The sequence below is a fragment of the Phascolarctos cinereus genome, unplaced genomic scaffold (assembly GCF_003287225.1).
Source record: "Phascolarctos cinereus isolate Bilbo 61053 unplaced genomic scaffold, phaCin_HiC Scaffold_1;HRSCAF=81, whole genome shotgun sequence".
Lineage (NCBI taxonomy): Eukaryota > Metazoa > Chordata > Mammalia > Diprotodontia > Phascolarctidae > Phascolarctos > Phascolarctos cinereus.
This window is the reverse complement of record NW_027555514.1, coordinates 175799340-175817583: the sequence shown is the minus strand read 5'-3', so window position 1 is coordinate 175817583 and position 18244 is coordinate 175799340. Positions and strand designations below refer to the sequence as shown.

At 34.7% G+C, this 18244-nt stretch overlaps 1 protein-coding gene and 1 long non-coding RNA gene across 2 annotated transcripts in view; one reads left to right on the top strand and one right to left on the bottom strand.

Moving 5' to 3' along the window:
• Positions 1–18244, bottom strand: part of ABCC9 (ATP binding cassette subfamily C member 9) — a 195648-nt gene that overhangs the window by 47063 nt on the left and 130341 nt on the right. The window contains 6 exon segments of the mRNA XM_020994153.2: positions 6877–6969; positions 12936–13093; positions 13919–13988; positions 14202–14350; positions 16166–16395; positions 17987–18083. Coding sequence (XP_020849812.2) covers positions 6877–6969; positions 12936–13093; positions 13919–13988; positions 14202–14350; positions 16166–16395; positions 17987–18083 — 797 coding nt within the window.
• Positions 1–18244, top strand: part of LOC110213740 (uncharacterized) — a 135213-nt gene that overhangs the window by 16078 nt on the left and 100891 nt on the right. The window lies entirely within an intron of this gene.

The following is an 18244-nucleotide window of genomic DNA, read 5'->3' as shown; positions in this document are numbered from 1 at the left end:
AAAGTACATGTATACTTTTTTTTAAGTATGGCATTCAGACAATTAGTCCTTTATATTTTTCCTTAGTGACTAACAATTCTCAGTTTGTACTGACAAGCTATGTTCTTTAGATCTGTTACTTAAATTTGCAGCAATCACAATTCTCCCAGTTTAATTTAACAGCCTTTGCATTTTGTCTTCCACTTGGACCATTATATTTCTTACAGCATCCACTCATTTATAAAATTTTTCCACCTACTGTTTTAAGCTACCAAGACTCAAGTCATTCTTTTTCATTTTTTCCTTTCACTGATTTTAATTACATTTTTAAACATGCCAGAACTTCCCTATTTCTCTAATTAACCACTTTGAAGTTTCTTGCAAGTTCCAGTTTTACTTCTGGGGAGCTTTTGGTTATATTATTCTTTCTTTTTGGAAACATCATTTTTTCTTTTACTTCTAAAGTATTTATTCACTGTATTCAGCTTGATTTTAGTAGATGACCTCTAAGGTCATTTCCATCACTAAATCTTATGATTTCACAAAACTGGGTCATTGGATTAAAAGTAATCTTGGATCTCACAATGACCTACATTGGCCTGTAATATATGAAAAAAATATATTGTGCAGACAACTTAAACATTTATCTGTGATCAACTAAGTTCATTCTGGGTTCAAAGTTTTCAAGATAATTTTTCCATAACCTGATTTACAAATAAAACTGTTAATGAAAACCTTATTCATTTGAGTATGTATTCTATTCTCTCACAAAAAGCCATGCTATGTGGTAATAAATCTTCTCTAAATTACAAAAAAAAGTTTCTTTTCATTTTTCTATTATTTTCCCCTGATGATAGCAACAATAGAAAGGCTGCATAATACAATCACAAAAGCTGGTTCAGATCTTGATGAAATGCCAAATCAAAGTAGTGAGGTTTGTTCAACCTCAGCAACCATGAATCATCTTGCACGGACTTCGTGTTTAAGGATTATGTTGAAATAAATAACCTAGTTATCATTCTAAAACCAGAGAGGTGTTTCTTTTTGACCATTTCTGAAGTCTAAAATTTTTTTAAATATAAGACTTTTAGATAAACCATTACTTATATCTGATGATCAAAGAGTAACTCATGAGCTATGCAGCAAATACAGCCTCCTTGATCATCCAGTCATATATACATACATATATACACATACATATGTGTGTGTGTGTGTGTGTGTGTGTGTATGTATGTGTACACATCCAGTAACACATATAGGACAAATTCTAATTACTTGATTAATGTAGGTGGCCAAACCAGGATAATTTGATAAGTCATCAATATCTGATTTCTACTAATCAAATTATTGTACTACACATTTGATTGGTACCAAACTATTACCTTGCTGTCTTGTGTAGATATAATTTGAATTTTATGCAAAATAAGACATGCCTTGTATATTCATACACTGGTGGATGAGGTAAGGGCAAATTAAAAAAAAATCACATTACCATAAGATCTCAGAGCAGAAAGATCAAGAGGATCTTTTCTAATGGCCCAATCTGTATTTTTACTCTTCTATTTTTTAATAAGAATTCAGAGATCATCTCATCCATTTCATATCTGAACTAGAACTAATAGGTCTTCAGTGACATAGAGCAAACTAGTTCCCAAGAAATCCCATTCCATTTTTGGACCACACTAATTGTTTTAAAAAAAATTTAATGAATAAATATTTATTTTCTCTCTCCACTACCTCCTCTCCCTCATAAAAAAAGCAAAACCATCTAACAAATTTGCATAGCGAAACAAAACAAATCCATCATCATTCAATGGACCATTGCTCATTGTTGCACAATATTTCCATATATCAAGATGAAATATGTCTTTGTGTAATTTTTCCCCCGTTGCTTCTAGTTCTGTCCTCTCGTCTCAATAGAATAAGTCTAATTCTTTATCCATATGAAAGTCTTATAAATACACGAAGACAATTATCATGTCCTCTTATTTATGTGGAAGATGGATTATAGAAGAAAGAGACTTAAGACACAGGCTAGTTAGGAGGCTATCATGAACTTAGAATTGGAAAGGAATTTAAAAGATCATTTCATATAATCCCCTTGCTTCTCTTTTCCAGGCTAGACATCTTTAGTTCCCTTAATTGACCCTCTGACAAGGTTTCCAGAACCCTTCTCTTAATATACTCCAGTGTCTTAAAATTCTCTCTAAAATGTGGCTCCCAGAACACACTTATCTTCATACGGTCTGAGCAGGGAGCCCATTTACCCAACCGGTGACCAAATTTGTGACTTTTTTCATTTTCATAACTATTAGAAAATAACAAAATGTTAAAAGTAGGGTCTATGTGCCACCTCACTCCTCTCCCTAATGGCACAGTTAGCATTACAATTTAGTTGAAGCAAAGCCATTAACATCACAGTGAACAACTTTAAAAATGGCCCTTTCTGACAGTATTCCCTTCCTTACTATTTCTTAAGTTTTGTGGCATTATCTTGGTTGCACTTTTAAACCATTTGTAAATGGATTTGGCAACAATTGAAGCAGCAATGAGTGGGGAGGGATGAAAATGCAGTGAAAATTCTTTCTGTGTGTTTCTCTTTGGCAAGAAACCTTTTGTTTTCCTAATGGAAACTTTGACACACTTAATCTGCATCTTTTCATCCATATCCAGCTCATCTTTTTGAACATTCCTAGACCTTTATTCTATCAGACAGCAAATAGGAAAGGATACCAAAATCTTAGTCTAATTGAATTGTGATACATTGCTGAGCTACTTGAGGGAGTTCATTGTTTCATTCTAGTTTAAAATGAGCTTGGAATACAGGGGAAGACCAAAAGTATAAAGAGTAAATAGTTTCCCAACAGAACTCCAAGATAATAGAAAATTTGAGCAGCTTAAATGTAAAAAAAAATAGAAAAGAATACAGTTGATTCCTGACAACACCAAAATTGAGAGATTTTTGTCCATGGCAAAGGATATGCCCATATTTCATGCTCTCCATTTTCTAGCTCACTCTGGCTCTTACACTGGTAAAAGTGTAAAAAGTTTGTTATATTCATCTTGCAAAATACAGCCTAAAAGATCCCTACTTGTACAAACAAAGGGTAGCGCTTCTTGATGGAAGGCACATTACTAGTTAGTTTTACTGTTAGATTACTCTTACATTCATGGGATTAGGAGCAAAAAACAAATAGTCTTCTCTTTTTCCTATGGCTTTCATGAATTTTGGATCTGAAAATAAAATTTCTATTTAGAAAGGTAATAGTAAAACTGCTTGGGTGACTAGTATCTATGGAAGAGGTAGCTTTTAAAAACCTGAATCTTGACTTAACTATCATCAACTTGGCCAGAGTGACATAGTGGAAACATAACTGGTTCTGGAGCCAGAAGCCTGAGTTCAAAACCAGCCTCTTGCCACAAGTTTTACCCTTGACAACCTACCTAATCTCACTTTGCCTCAGTTTCTTCATTTGCAAGATAAATGTAATACTTTTGCTACTTAAGGCAGAGGGTTATTGTGAGGCAAGTAAACCTTAGAACTCCATATAAATGTCAGTAATCATTATTATCTTTCTTTCAAGCTACTCAGAGTCTCTAGAGCTTTGAGATTTTCTTGGAAAGCTAATATCCACTGATTAGTAACTATTTGGAAGGATAGCTCTCTTTCTGGTAAATGTATTTCTTTCTGTTGAACAAAGGAATTTTAAATGTAGTGTTGCTCTGTCATTAACATGGTTATCATATCAGTAAAAAGTGATTCGAATGAAAACTATTACCTAGAGCTTGTTTCAAATATATACTTTAAAAACCTGCACACTTTCACAGAGAAAAGTTTCCTGCTACAGAAAGTATCCCTACTACATGAAAATATACATATTACATCTTTAAGGCAGATTCAAAAATTCCATGATACCTAAAGTTGAGTGTGATAGTGTCTTAACTTTATATTTAGGGTCCAATTTTGTCTTCATCACTCAGCTCCTTTAAGGAAAGTGAAGTTACAGAAATCAATGTTATAATAGATATATAAGAATGAATTTAAAAGCCTTTTCTGATTTTACATAAACAAACAGCACAGTTCCCAGCACATAGTATATGCTTAAAATTCTCTATGTATCTTTATATGAAAGGCAAGGAATGTGGCTAGACAGGTAAGAGAGACAATGACCCTGTCCCATGGTCTTATCCTTGTCTCTGTGTCTTAACTCTGCCCATTCATCTATGTGGGAAAGAGAAGTGGTTTTTTGAGCTAAAAAATATTGGGAATCATGACCCCCAGAACTGTTTGGCAATCCCTAGAGAAGGAATTCATTCATGAATGACTAGCCTTCAGAAAATAAAATCAGGAAAAATAGAGAATGCATATCATAAGCTAGAGTAAGGTCTCCAAAAGAGACCCGAACCCAGTGACCAGAAGTTCAGTCCAAATAAAAGAATAAGCCTGAGGATATTAGCTAGGTGGAAGGACCCTTCCACTTTTCCTGTGCATGACCTATTAAAGAGAAAAGGCTGAGAGGGTTCTTTTGTTTTATTTGTTTTGGAATTGGTATTGTCTTATGACTAACAAAGGGAGCTTCTTTTCTTTAAAAAAAAGGCTGGGAAAAAACCCTCTGGATTTATGAAGTAAAAGAACATAGCAGAGCCTACTCTCCTCATGAGAAGAAATAGCACTAATAGCTGAAGACTTAAGCTGACTCCAGAAACTGGAAGCAGAGAGAACTTGCACAGTGCATATCCAGTGGGGGGGTTATTCCTGGCTGCATTTGGTTCCCAGTGCAGTAACAGCTTGCAGAGAAGTGGCTATCTAGCTAAGTAGGATTCAATGAAGCAGGGTCCAGGGAAGTAATTGGAGACTCTGGAGAGACCAGTTGGTAGCAGGCACAATGAGAGCAGTGTAGTGAAACCACCAGAAGACATTAGAAGCCCTGCAGCACAGCAACAGATATTCCCTACATGTTTGTCTCTCCAAGAATTCTAGTATGTCTTTTCTTCCCTCTGATGGTGAATGTCTTTGTGGAAGAATAGGACTCAGGTTTATGGAAGCAGATATTTTATTGCCACTTCTCTTACTATACCCTTTCAGTAAATGACTTAGATTGGAACCACTTGTATCTTTTGGCTGCCTGGTAAAGATAAACCCATTAGTGGGAACTTTGGTCTTGGTGGATATGGACTTATAGAGGACTTAAAGCCTAGAATCATCTCTGGGGAGCTCACCTTGTGAGTCAGGGGGTTTCCCTAGGTGGTATAAAAATAACACATCAAAATATGAATATCCTAAAATTGATTTAAATATCTTAGATTATTTGAAAGATTTTAAATACCTTCACCATTTCTACTCTTAGTTTTACTGACATTCAAAACACACAAAAAATTCTAACATAGTATTTCTAATACAGACTAAGACCTTGAAATTGTCCATTTCTGACAAGCTATAACGTAGGACTTGAACTGGTCACTATCACTGAAGAAAAGGTTTAAATGTCCCAAATAACTTATTTTTTATGTTCGCACTTTTCTAATTTAATGAAGCCATTTTTATACACATCTGATATGAAACATTTTAGAGTTTGGTGGAGTGGAAAGAGTGGAAGACATAAAATCAGAGAACCACAACTTTTAGGATAATTATATTTTAATACATCATGACATTATCTCCATCTCTCTCACTATCTTGGTTGCAACTCCTCCCTCCCTCTATTTGGGTTTAAGTTTGTCAATTTCCCTTTTAAATTGTGGGTCCCAGAGATTAAAATGATATTCCAGATGTAGTCTGACTAGAGCAAAGAATCACAAAGTTTTCACCTTCCTTTTTCTGGATACTAGGTCTTCCTAAAGTCAGACCCCAAATCCAATTAGCAGGCTTTGCTGTTGTTGCCATGTAAAGTTGTTCAATTATATTGAGCTTAGAGTTCACTAAATCCCCATGTTTTCCAGTAGCATGGAGTAGTGGATGATAATAATAATGATAACAATGATAATAATAATAATAATTGACCATTTATGTAGTACTTTAAGATTTTCAATGCACTTAACCTACAAGATTATAAGTTAAAATAAGCAGCCATATTTAATAAAAAATGTTGAAGTTTTACATCTGGCTTTGGAGTCAGACCTGGGGTCAAGTGCTATCTCAGACACATACTAGCAGTATGATTTTGAGTAATTCATGTAAACTCTCAGCGCCCCCAGCAATTCTGTACTGGTAGAACAAAATTTCCAAACTGGGAGTTACTTACACCAATAAAATCATAGATCTGTATCACCCCCCAAAAAATACTGTTCCAGGGAACATGGGAAGTGTTGTCTTGCCACATTCTATTCTTGTTCCATTTATTTTCTGAACCTAAATAGAGATTTCTACTTTTATCTCTATTAAATTTCATCTTATTAAATTAGGCTCATAATTTTAGATTTCATGATCATTTTGGATACTGACACTATCATCCAACACGTTAGCTATCTTGCCCAACTCTCAGTTACCTGCACACTTGATAATTATGCCAGAAATGCCTTCATCTAAATCATTGATTAAAAAAAAATTTAGGCAGCATCCTGCCATCTCTTCTCCGCCAGTTCTCTCTTTCCTTCCTAGTCTTTCAAAATTGCATAGTTAATAACTACTGACATTCTGAAAGTTTGGTGGTACTTCAGCATACTTTTGGTTTGGTAAAGGCTATCTAGCTGTAGCACCACTGCTTATTCCAGGAACGTCAACTGAGACTCAGCAAACCCACCATTTGTCGTGACATCTGCATGTAAGGATTGTGTCTTACATGCCTTTGTATCCTCTGTACTATCTGGAGCATATACTGTGTACTCCATAACTATCTGTTTGTTACTTGAATTTTGATAAAATTCTCCATTTGGGTTTTCAAGACTATATTTACAAACCGAAAAGCTCGAATGGTGGTGAGGCCTTCAGCAGTTTCTGAAAAGTGGCAAAGCAGAGGCAGCTGAGTGCTGTCATCAAGTTCTTGGAGATCCCTATGAAAGGGGAAAAAATACAAAAATAAACTAAAGACATGAAACAATTAGGATATCAAAGGCTTAATTGTGCATTCTATAATAAAATCATCAATATGCTCATCTACATCAGATATGAGACCAGGCATGAAGTAAGATCATAGCTGGAGAGCTGGAAGGGAACTCAGAGACCAGTTAGTCCAATCTTCTCCTTTTAGAAAGGAGGAAGAAATTAAGACTGAGAGAGGTGAGATAAAATTCAAATCCAGGTCCTCTGACTCAACATCCAGTGTTCTTTCCTTTCCAGTGTGTACTTCAATTAATGTTGAAGGAAGGAATCTTACTAGAATTTCATAAAAGTACACATTCACATTATTCCTTTTCTTTTTATAATGAAAAGATATTAGCTGTAGAGTAGATAAAGAAATAAATGCCATGTGTTTCAAAAAACATGTTCTGACTTTTCCCATTCTCTGATTCTCTTATGAGTAGCTTGTGTAACAGAATTTTTAGGCATATTTTTGGTATGTTAGACAGCAACTAAGTGATGAATTCAATAATAGCATCTTTGGTGTTGAACTTGGGACCTTCTTGGCAACCAGTTCAATATGCCAAATAAGTATAAACTCCTGACTTGCCCAATTAAAAAAATTCATATTCCCTAGAGATGGTACATGAAGGTACATATCAGGCATGAAAGGAAATGAGAACCTTTCCTACTTGCACAACATATATGGTATTTAATCTCAATGATATAACATGCTACCTATTTGTAAACCTGCACAGATGCCATAAAGAAGTAGCACTGCTGCCAGTCGTGAGGGAAAGCATGAGATTAGAATAAACAGGGCAATGTTCACAAAATTTATTTTTGTGAAACCAAAAGGTAAAAGACCATTTTGATCTTATATTTAGAACATCCATATTTGTAGAGCTATACATTCATTTCATAGTACATATCACATGATCTTTAATTTTAGGTATTCAAAAAATGTGTGGGATTTCCTGTAGTAATTTCACTCACAAGATACTTATGAACAGAATGCCTTAGGTATTCGGAGCTATTCTATCAAAGTCTATGCATTCCAGCCTCATAGCAGGGGTTTGGGATTGGGGTTTTTTTTGCCACAAATATTTTGACTTTCCAAGGTCCATTTCTTCTAATCTCCACCCAATTTAGTACTGTAATTAATGTTTATTGATTGATTATAAGTCTTTTGGAAATGGAAGGATTTATTAAGTATCTATTATGTGCCAGGGACTGTGTAAGATACTTTGCAAATATCTTATTTGATCTTCATAGCAATGCTGTGAGGTAGGTGCTTTTATTATTTACATCGTATGGCTGAAGAATCTGGGGAAGTCAGAGGTTAGGAGACTTGCCCAGGGTCCCAGAGCAAGTAAGTAACTGAATTTGGATTTGAACTCAGGTCTTCCTGACTCCAATGTATATAGCTGCCTCCTAGGGGGTTGTTAACTTCATTAACTACAACTGTTAACACTGGTAAGTAAGACAAGCTTGGTGGTATTCGTGGGCACCACTAGCAAGCCTAATGCATAGTCATAGGAAATAGAAACAGGAAAGACAGAAAGAACAGATGAGTAAGGGAAAAAAATAAGAGACAAAGGGAAAAAATGGAAAATGAGGTATAATAGGTAGAGAATAAAGAATAATGAAGGCCCACAATTGCCTCCTATACCAGGGTTGCTTGTCCTTGAAAATCTACTACCTCCTTTTTATTTTCTTAATCCTGTTGCTCTGATTCATGAACATTCCTTTTTTTTTTAACTTAGCCCACTAAGAAAACCATGGTTACTGCCAAGTAACACACTTTTCAAACCATTCTGAGCCTGAGAATAGACTGTGGAACAGGACTAAAGTAAAACGACATTCGTCTAACATTCACTATCCTCATTCAGTCCCAGGATGATCCTAAGGAACAACATCTAACATTTGGTTTTGTACCTGGAGTCCACTCTAGTAAGAAGGAACCTTTTAAGGGCTGGTATAGCCCTTGGTCAATGTCATATGAGAGACACTTAAGAGACTTAGCACACATACCTATACTTGCTTTAGTAAAGTCTCTTGAATTCCCTACTGCTTGTATGGGTTCAACTGTCATTTTTATGTAGATGACTCCCAGACTATATTTCTAGTTATGCATTATCAGTTGCTGACTTGACAACTGAATGTCTCCTAAGCATCTCAAACTTAATATGTTTAAAACAGAACACATTATCTTTTCCCCAAAATCACTCCTTCTTCCTAACTTCCTTATTTCACCCATGTTTGCAACCTCAGTTTTTCCTCCAACTCTTCACTCCTTCATCACCCTACCACATATTATCAGTTCCCTAGTTATATTGCTTTTACCTCTCCAACGACACTAGCATCTGGCCCCTTCCAACATTGTAAAAACCCTCATCAGTTCAAACCTGGACTATTGCAATAATTTCATATCTCCAATATTTCTTTTCAACAAGCCATCTTCCACATAACTTCTAAATTAATATTCCTAAATCTCAGATCTGATTATGTTACTTCCTTGGGAAGGCATTCCTTCCTCAATATAGCCTCTCCGAATCCTTAGCTTTCTTCCAAGTTCAGCTCCAGGACCACTTCATGTATAAGGCCTATTCAGATTCTACCAACTGCTATTCCTTCCTCACTCACATGCCCAGAGATTACTTTGTATTAATCTTATCTTTATTTTGCATGTCCTTGTCTGTGTTTGTGTTGTTTCTCCCTAATAAAAATGTAAGCTTCAGGAGGGTGGGACATATTTCATTTTAGGCACCTACAAGGTGGCAGTAGGTGATCCCTGGCACATGGTAGGTGCTTATCAAAAACAGAAGAACCAGGTGCATCAAAGAATTTTTAATATATTTTACAAATGTACTATAATTTATCTTATCTGTGCAAATGCACTTTAAATACAAATAATTATAAGCAGATATTACATTTTTTTGTCTTGAAATATAACTTTTCATCCTACTAGCCCTAGTATGTGGAAATGCACTGTGTCAGATGGCAGCTTGGTCCTTTGAGGTATTCTCAAATTCAAGCCTAAATGAATTAATCCCTTCTGTCCTGTTTACTAACTTCCAAGGTAACAATTTCATTCTTAGTAATTGTAAATACATAATCACAATTTAAACCAAACACTTTCTAACATTACCTCATTACCTTTTTCTCTCTACAAATGACAGAGCTTCACCCAAAGATTGCTAAAGGACCAGGCTGATGCAATCGATTATGTGATACGTGCATGAAGGGACTGGTAGATGGATATTAGTAGTGTCTCTAACACAGTGAAGAGGCAAAAAAAGCCTCACAGAAAATTTTCAATTGTGGAGAATGATGATGAGGATAGTGATGATGGTGATGATGATGATAATGACTGACATTTATATGGGGCACAAAGCACTTTGCCTGGGCTGTCTCCATCATATTTTCTCCCTCAGCAAGGAGCAATAACAACAATGCCAGGAGAAACCATGAGATCAGCAAATATGCTCTTTTCTGCATGAACTTTCTGAGAGAGAACAGTACGTTGGGCTCAGGGATAGATTAGCATGAGAGAACTGATCTGAGCTAGAGACTCAGTTGAAGTACTCCTAATTACAAATATTACAGGGCTTCATTGTTGGGTCATAATTTTCCCAACACTGAAGATTTTCAAGCATAGAGTAGATGGCTTACTGTCAAGGGCCCTGAAAAAGGGTTAGGTGAAAAAGGTTTCATTGGATTAGAATTTGAACTAGATGATTTCTCATAGATTTCCTAGGTCTAAAAGTCCACTCTGAGGAAGAAAGAACAACAGCTTTCTTTTTTGCTTGTTTTAAAATGATGTGAAACATGAGATAAATTGAGACTATTACCTTCCATCAAGTAGATGGCAGGCCTTCTCAATTTATTAGAGATTTTGTTACAATTCTGAACATGTTTGACAGGATTACTAGACTGGGGAACTGAAGAAGCTCAAAGAAATAGCATGTCTAGGTTACATCAAAGTACTTGACAAAGTTTGAATAGGAGTAGTTAGGTTACTTTAAATGACCAGATCCCTGGCTGATATCAACCTGAAGGAAGGGATCTAGTAGAATGCTACAGGGATTTGCCTTGGTCTTGTGCTAGTCACATTTTTTATTAATCAACTAGAAATTGTGAAATTTGTAGATGCACAAACGAGGAAAGAACAGTAAACATATTAGATAACAGAGTTAGCATTCCAAAAATCCTTATCATCCAGAATGATGAACCAAATTCCATTATATGAAAATTAGGAAGTGGAATGAAATACAAGAGCTGGATTTAGAGTGAAAGGATGTGGGTTGAATTTCAGAACTGCTGCTTCCTATAATTTGAGTAAGTCACAGATTCTATGGGGCTTAATCCTTATATCCAACATGAAAAGGTTGGACAACATACAAGACCTCTATGATTCTATTCCAATACCATAGTTTACCCTTCCAATGATATGAACTGATATAGGTGAAATGATATAGGTAAAAATGAAGTCTGCATACTATATAGGAGAAACTGTACAAACAAAACTTGACTTTGATTATTGACCAATTTTAATATGGATTATTTAAATAATAATGAACCTCTAGAAAAAGGAAGCAGCAATTACAAGGAGCCAGAATGGCTTCCTCAAGAGCAGGTCATGCCAGACTAATGTTATTTCAATTTTTTGTTGTTTTGAAAGGGCTACTAAATTTATGACCATAAAAATGCTATAAATATAGTTGACCTGTATTTTAGCAAAACATTTGATAACATCTATCATTCTGTTCTTATGGGGGTGTGGGAATGGAGAGATGAGGGCTGAACAGCAATACAGTTAGGTGGATTTTGTCATTGTTGTTCAGTTGTTTTCAGTTGTGTCCAACTCTTCATGATCCCATTTGGGATTTTCCTGGCAAAGATACTAGAATGGTTTGTCATTTCCTTCTCTAGCTCATTTTACAGATAAGGAAGTCAAGGCAAACAGAGTTAAATGACTTGCCCAGAGTCACACAGCTAGTAAATGTTTGAAGCCAGAGTTGAGCTCAGGAAGATGAGTCCTCCTGACTCCAGGCCTGGCATTTTAACCACTGTGCCACACAGCTGGCACATCTCTTCATTGGAGGTCTTCAAATAAAGGTTGCGTGACCATTTTTTCCAAAGATGACATAAACGTCAGACTAGATGACCTCTGAAGTCTCTTCTAATCTGAAGATTCTTTGGTTCTAATATAGAGTAGAATTCTGAGACTATTCACCTGACATTCTAAATGTTTATCTCATTCTGTAATATGACAGTTGGCAGACTGATGAACAATTGACACAAGATTTTATTTTTGCATGATCTAAATAAAAAGATTCTAGTTATTTAGAATTATAGGTCTCTTATGATTCTGATGCCCTTCTATTTATTATTTATTGGATATTTATAACTGTAGTAATTTTCCATAGGGAGTCTACCCAATAAGCACAGGGACATCCTTACTTTCTTTTAATTTCATGACAATACCAAGGAAGCGTATGAGCAAGATTTACTAAGCACTGCTATATACGTTTTTTTGCTCTACCTCAAACTATACCAGGAATTATAGTACATTTTATCATTCCTGAATTCCAGACATGGTTGCATTCAGAAAAGAAACTAGGCAGTTAAAATTGATGGATGAACAGAAGGAATTCAGTGCATTTTTCATGCAATCCCTGAACTATAAGCAAGTATTTACTTCATAGCTATTATGTGCCCAGCACTGTTAAGCTCTTAAACATTTGATATTGGTTATAAAGTGAAAACTGTTGAGATTAAGACAGTTTAACAAGTTAATTTAAACATTTATTACATGTTAAAGGCTACATACTTTTCTAAAAGAAATATCTATTATAACCTTTCATCACCTTTTTTGAAAAAAAAATAGACTTTGGTAGATGCAAAAAATAACTTTTTTTTTAAACGATACTCAAACCTTGTTCTATTTACTTACTTAGAGGCCACACGGAAATATTTCTGAATGAAGTAAAAGGCAATCCCAAGAGGTACAAGAGCAACCAGGAATACAGGAGTAGCATATGAGATCATCCCAATGGCAGATAGGCAGAGTAAAGTTGAGCGGGTTAAAGACTCCAGGGTAGGAGGGATGTGCTATTCAGAAGATAATTTGAGAAAAAAAATGTTTTAGGTCAAATTAAACACATTATTATGCAAAAGTAAGTCTCTGTGTTTTTGTAGACAATAGACTGCTTCTGTTCAGTATCACTGGGACCATAATTAAATAGTGGCTATACAAACATCTGAGCATATGTCTAATCTACTGGATGCCAATCCCTTGCAGTTTGAATCCAGTATATTTTAGAATCTCCCCTTATCTCCTCCCTGAACTACCATGATAGTAGTGGCAAGACTGGGGTGGGGAGCCATCCTATTTTATTCTAGAGTTTTCATCTTGGTCTGGGCCACACTCAAGGCTCCACTCTGGAAAGTCGTAATGGTTCTAGACTAAACAAAATATTTCTAGTATTCCATTTCCCTTAGTACACTGGAATGTCAGGATCATCTTCGGATTCCCCTGGTCAAAGAAACTAGACTTAATGAGAAATTCTAAGAGAGGTCAATGGCCTTTTTTGTTCATGATCCACATGCTTAGGACACATTCACATCTTTCTAATGTATATATCCTTTAAGAGTGCATTAATTCACTTGTACTAATAGTATTTAGTAAGTATTTACTACATATAAGATTTTATACTAGGTGTGAGCCTACAGTGATCTAGCTTCTGACTTTAAGGAGCTTTTACTCTATTATTTTTGGAGGGGAGGATAAAACATATGCACAAATAAGGAAATCTAAGGATAGAAAATAACACAGAGTCACCTTCCTTCCAAGATAAAGTATTACAGTATAAATTTAGTGAAGGGTTAAATATCAATATCTTACTTAAAAAAAGACACAAAGATTTATGTGTTCACCTGGTCAATGATATTTGTGTCAGCTGAAAAACGATTTAGGATTAGCCCCAAGGGTGTTGTATCAAAGAACCTATGGAATAAGCACATTAAAAATTACATATTTGAAGATGAAGGGCCTAGGCTTCTCTTGCTTTCTTAGCATGGTCATCAGACTTCTGTAATGATATCTAGTATTAATCCCAAGGAACTACAGAAAGCCTTTTCCACTATGCTACAAAATTACATATAGTAAAGGTTTTTTGTTTTGTTTGCTTTTGTTTTGGTGAAATGACTGTTTCTGTACCTGATTGGTCCAAGAATGATCTTATTAAGAAGGTTGTGGTGAAGATTTTTGGCAGCTGTGAGGCCCATCCATTCTACAGTGAGAGATGTAACAAGGCAAAGGAAAATACCTGTTCCACAAAGGATTGTAAATCCAGCCACATAATAAGACTAGAAAAAAAACAATAACCAAAAAGGAGACATTCATTATCAGAAACAAAATAAATTTCCTTATTATTCCTTAGTAAAAACTGAAAGTTAAAACATATATGTCTAAATTTCAGTGACTTTGTAAATTTTCAAAAACACTTCCAAAGTATGCACAATGTCCTCTTCCTCATCATTTATTCAAGCACAGTTTTCACTTCTACCTTGCCCTTCCTGGGTTTTTGTAAAGGAAAAATGGACTAGATTAAGGGATCTGAGAATTTTCCTGAAACACCAAAACAGTTCTTCCCAGAGATTATTCCATACTAAATATCTGCTATATGAAATAATCTCACTGTATTTTCTGTTTATTCTAGCACCTAACACAGTGCATAACAAAGAGCCACACCACACAGAGTAGATACTTAATAAATGCCTGTTGAATGATCTATTCAACCTAATGACTGGCTTAATTAAGGTAGGAAAGTTCAATAACACAGCAGTAGAGTTTGGACCCAAAGAACTAGAGTTCAGAACCTGGCACTACTATTCATTACCTTGGACAAGTAATTCAACCTCACTAAGCCTCTGTTGCCTCATCTAAAACATGAGAATATTAGATTAGATGATCTATTCCCATTCTTAAAATGATGACTTTCTGGTGAAAAAAAAAACTCATTAGAAAATGTGCTAGTCCCACTTGATAGGTTATTAAAGTGGTACTTGGCACAGTAAAATAATAGTACTTTGCTGTTTCCCATGCACTTTTTGGAAAAGTCTGATTTAGCTTTTTCAAGCTGCTCTAAAGACATAAAATAGCTAATAAAAATAGCTCCTGGTCTAACTGAGCCTTTAATGCTATAATCCATAATAAATCTAGTTTTGAATACTACTGTGATCTATTCTTTTAGCCTTTTAGTCCTATAAAGTGAAAATCATCCCCCAGTTCCCATTCATTTCTTTTTATCTTAATGCTGCAGTCTATAAATCAAAATCTAAACTTTTTTTCTCTCAAACAGAATTTTTTTGAATAATCATAATTTTCTGTTATTCTTGTTGGTCATATTTAGGATCATCAGATTTGGAGCTGAAAGGGATTTTAGAGATTCGAGGATATTTATAAATTTACCAAAAGCACTATTGTTGAATAAGCTGAGATCCCAATGCTTTGTATATTTGTTCAGAGTTAGCAAACCATTTATTTTTTTCCAATCAAATGATAAGGTTTATTGTTTTGCCAATAGAAGTGAACAGGTTTCCTAGTGAAACTGCCTATTTTTTTTTTACAAAGGATCTGTGATTTCTTCATCAGAGAGATCTTCCAACACCAAGTCAGATTAAATCCTGCTAATGACTTAGAGGTGAGTTGTGGGGTCACACAGAAGTTATGTTACTTGTCCAAGATCATGCATCTGTCATGCCAGAGACAGGGTATGAAGCCAGGTATTGCCTATTCTATAACCATTAAACCACACTGACTCTACATAACTGGCCAGAACATCAACGCATGGGTTTAAATTTAAGAAGATTCTAACTTTTCATAATTTTAACTGGTACTGGCTATTTCTCATAGAGATTATCCAAGCTAGTACTTAATATAGGGCCATTGTTATTAGGGTAAAAGAATGGGTGAATTTAGAAAGGAAGACTGTAATCTTACCTCCTATGTCATCAATCAATCAATATTATTAAATGTTTATTATGTTGCAAGGCACTGTACTAAGTGCTAATTCATGATTACAATATGGGCTTTATCATGTGAAACTTTAGATTGTACTAACAGAAATCTTGATGATTTTTCCACATTTTGTTTAGTGATTAAAAAATAATCCTTTCTACCTGATAATCACTTATACTATCCTTTCCATTCAGTTCAGATGTCCATGTAGCTAGCCAGTAGTCTATAGCTACAATAACCGAATGCTTCAGGAGCTTGGAAAAAATCATCAAAAAAAGGAAGAAGAATCCTCCAGAAGTCAAGTATCTCCAGCAAGTCTTCCATGGCATTTTAGTCCTGAGCCTCAATACTGTGGACATGTTATCATCTTCATCTTCCTCCTCTTCTTCCTCTGTATACCAAAAAATTAACAAAGTTTTCATGTTGTTAAGAAGTATAAACAAGTTTAACTTCCCCTTAATTTATTTTAAAACTCACAAGAAATATAGAAGTAACAGCTTAAATTACCTTAAAGCAGCTATTCTGGGCAGGGAACCATGTCTTAAATCAATGAGAATCCTCCAGAGCACCTTGCCTTGGGTTTTTAAAAAAGGCTACAAATGCCTAAGGTTTGTTTTTTATCATCTTTCCCCACATTTATCAGTGTCAAAGACATGTGGCATCTGACAGGAGTGATTACCAGAAGCCTGAAGAAGTAGTGTACCAGTACTCTGGTCTATATTTTTTAAAACCTCTATTGGTCGATAACTTTTATCTTTGTCTAATTCTTTAATTTGTTGTATAATGTAGACATAAATTAATTTTTACATAAATTAAATCTGTATATATAGTATATATATATATATATACATATAACATATATAAACTAATCTATATAAGTGTATTTTGTTTCTCTTGAGAAATTGATGATCTATAGATTTGTGTGTGCATATTTATGCTAGATGAGTAGTACCTGCTAATAATCTACAAGTCCATAGGTAGAGAATATTGAATACTTAGTAGATAAAACTACCTGAGAACTCAAAATTAATGATTTGGCTTTGAAACCAATCCATAGCTTTTAAAAATATGTAATGACCAAGTATCCACAGTGAAACTTAAGCAGATAATTCTGAATAGTTATCATCTGTTATTGAACTACTACCTATTATTTAAATGGCCAAAGAAAATATTTGGAGGTTGGCTTTTTTCCTTGAATCTATAACTGTCATAATTTTGTCTTGCATTTGACTTACTTAAATTTAGCCAAATATGAAAACATCCTGGAAAAATAGGAAATATAGTAGCATATTTACCCTATGGTCTTCTTAAGTGGTTTATCTTACAAACTTCTTATCAATAAATGTCAAAGCAATATAAATATTTCATCTTATTTCTCATAATTTCCAATAAATCTCTTTCCCATTCTACTATTATTAGATCCATAAAATTACAATGTAATAAATAGCTTTCTAATTCTCATACCCATTATTTCTGAATTTTCCATGAGAACCTCAGGAAGACTGTATTGCTCTGATCAAAATATGACATTTTTAACCTACATCTTTACCTCTTCATTTGAAAGGGATTAACTGTCACTAGCATCTTTTAACTATATTGCCATAATAATCAACAACTTATTAGTGACATGATCAGGTCATTATTGAAGAATTTTCAAATTTCTCTATCCTACTCTTGCTTCATTTCCATAGTACTAACTCTTCTTTACAACAGCTATTCCCCTGTTTACTGGAATGAAAGGCATCATGTGAGTGACCAATAAATGTTTGTTAATTGTTTCACATTCTGTTCTTCATATTTTATTATTTCTTACAATAATTTCCACTAGACCCATTTTTTTTCTCTAAAATATCCCAAGCACTTCTTCCTTGCCCATCTTTACCTGAGGCATACTCATATCTTAATGGTCAAAGACAAAAGTCCGAAATCCACACTCTCTATTCATGTCATATTTATAAAAGATATTCTAAGAAATTGTCTACCTTCATCTTCATCTTCCATTTGTGCTTTGGCTTCTCTTGAGTACATAGCTCTTCTGAGAGTTTTTCTTTCCAAGGTTGTTTGGTCAGCCTCCATATCCTACGATTAACATTGAAAATGATTTGAGGATATTAAGCCTTAGAGCTAAAAGACACCATAATTTTACAAAGAAAGAGACTGAGCCCAGAGAGGTTAAGTGACTGGATCACAGTCAACAGAGATAGGAAATAGAAGAAACAAGATTCAAACCTAGATATTCA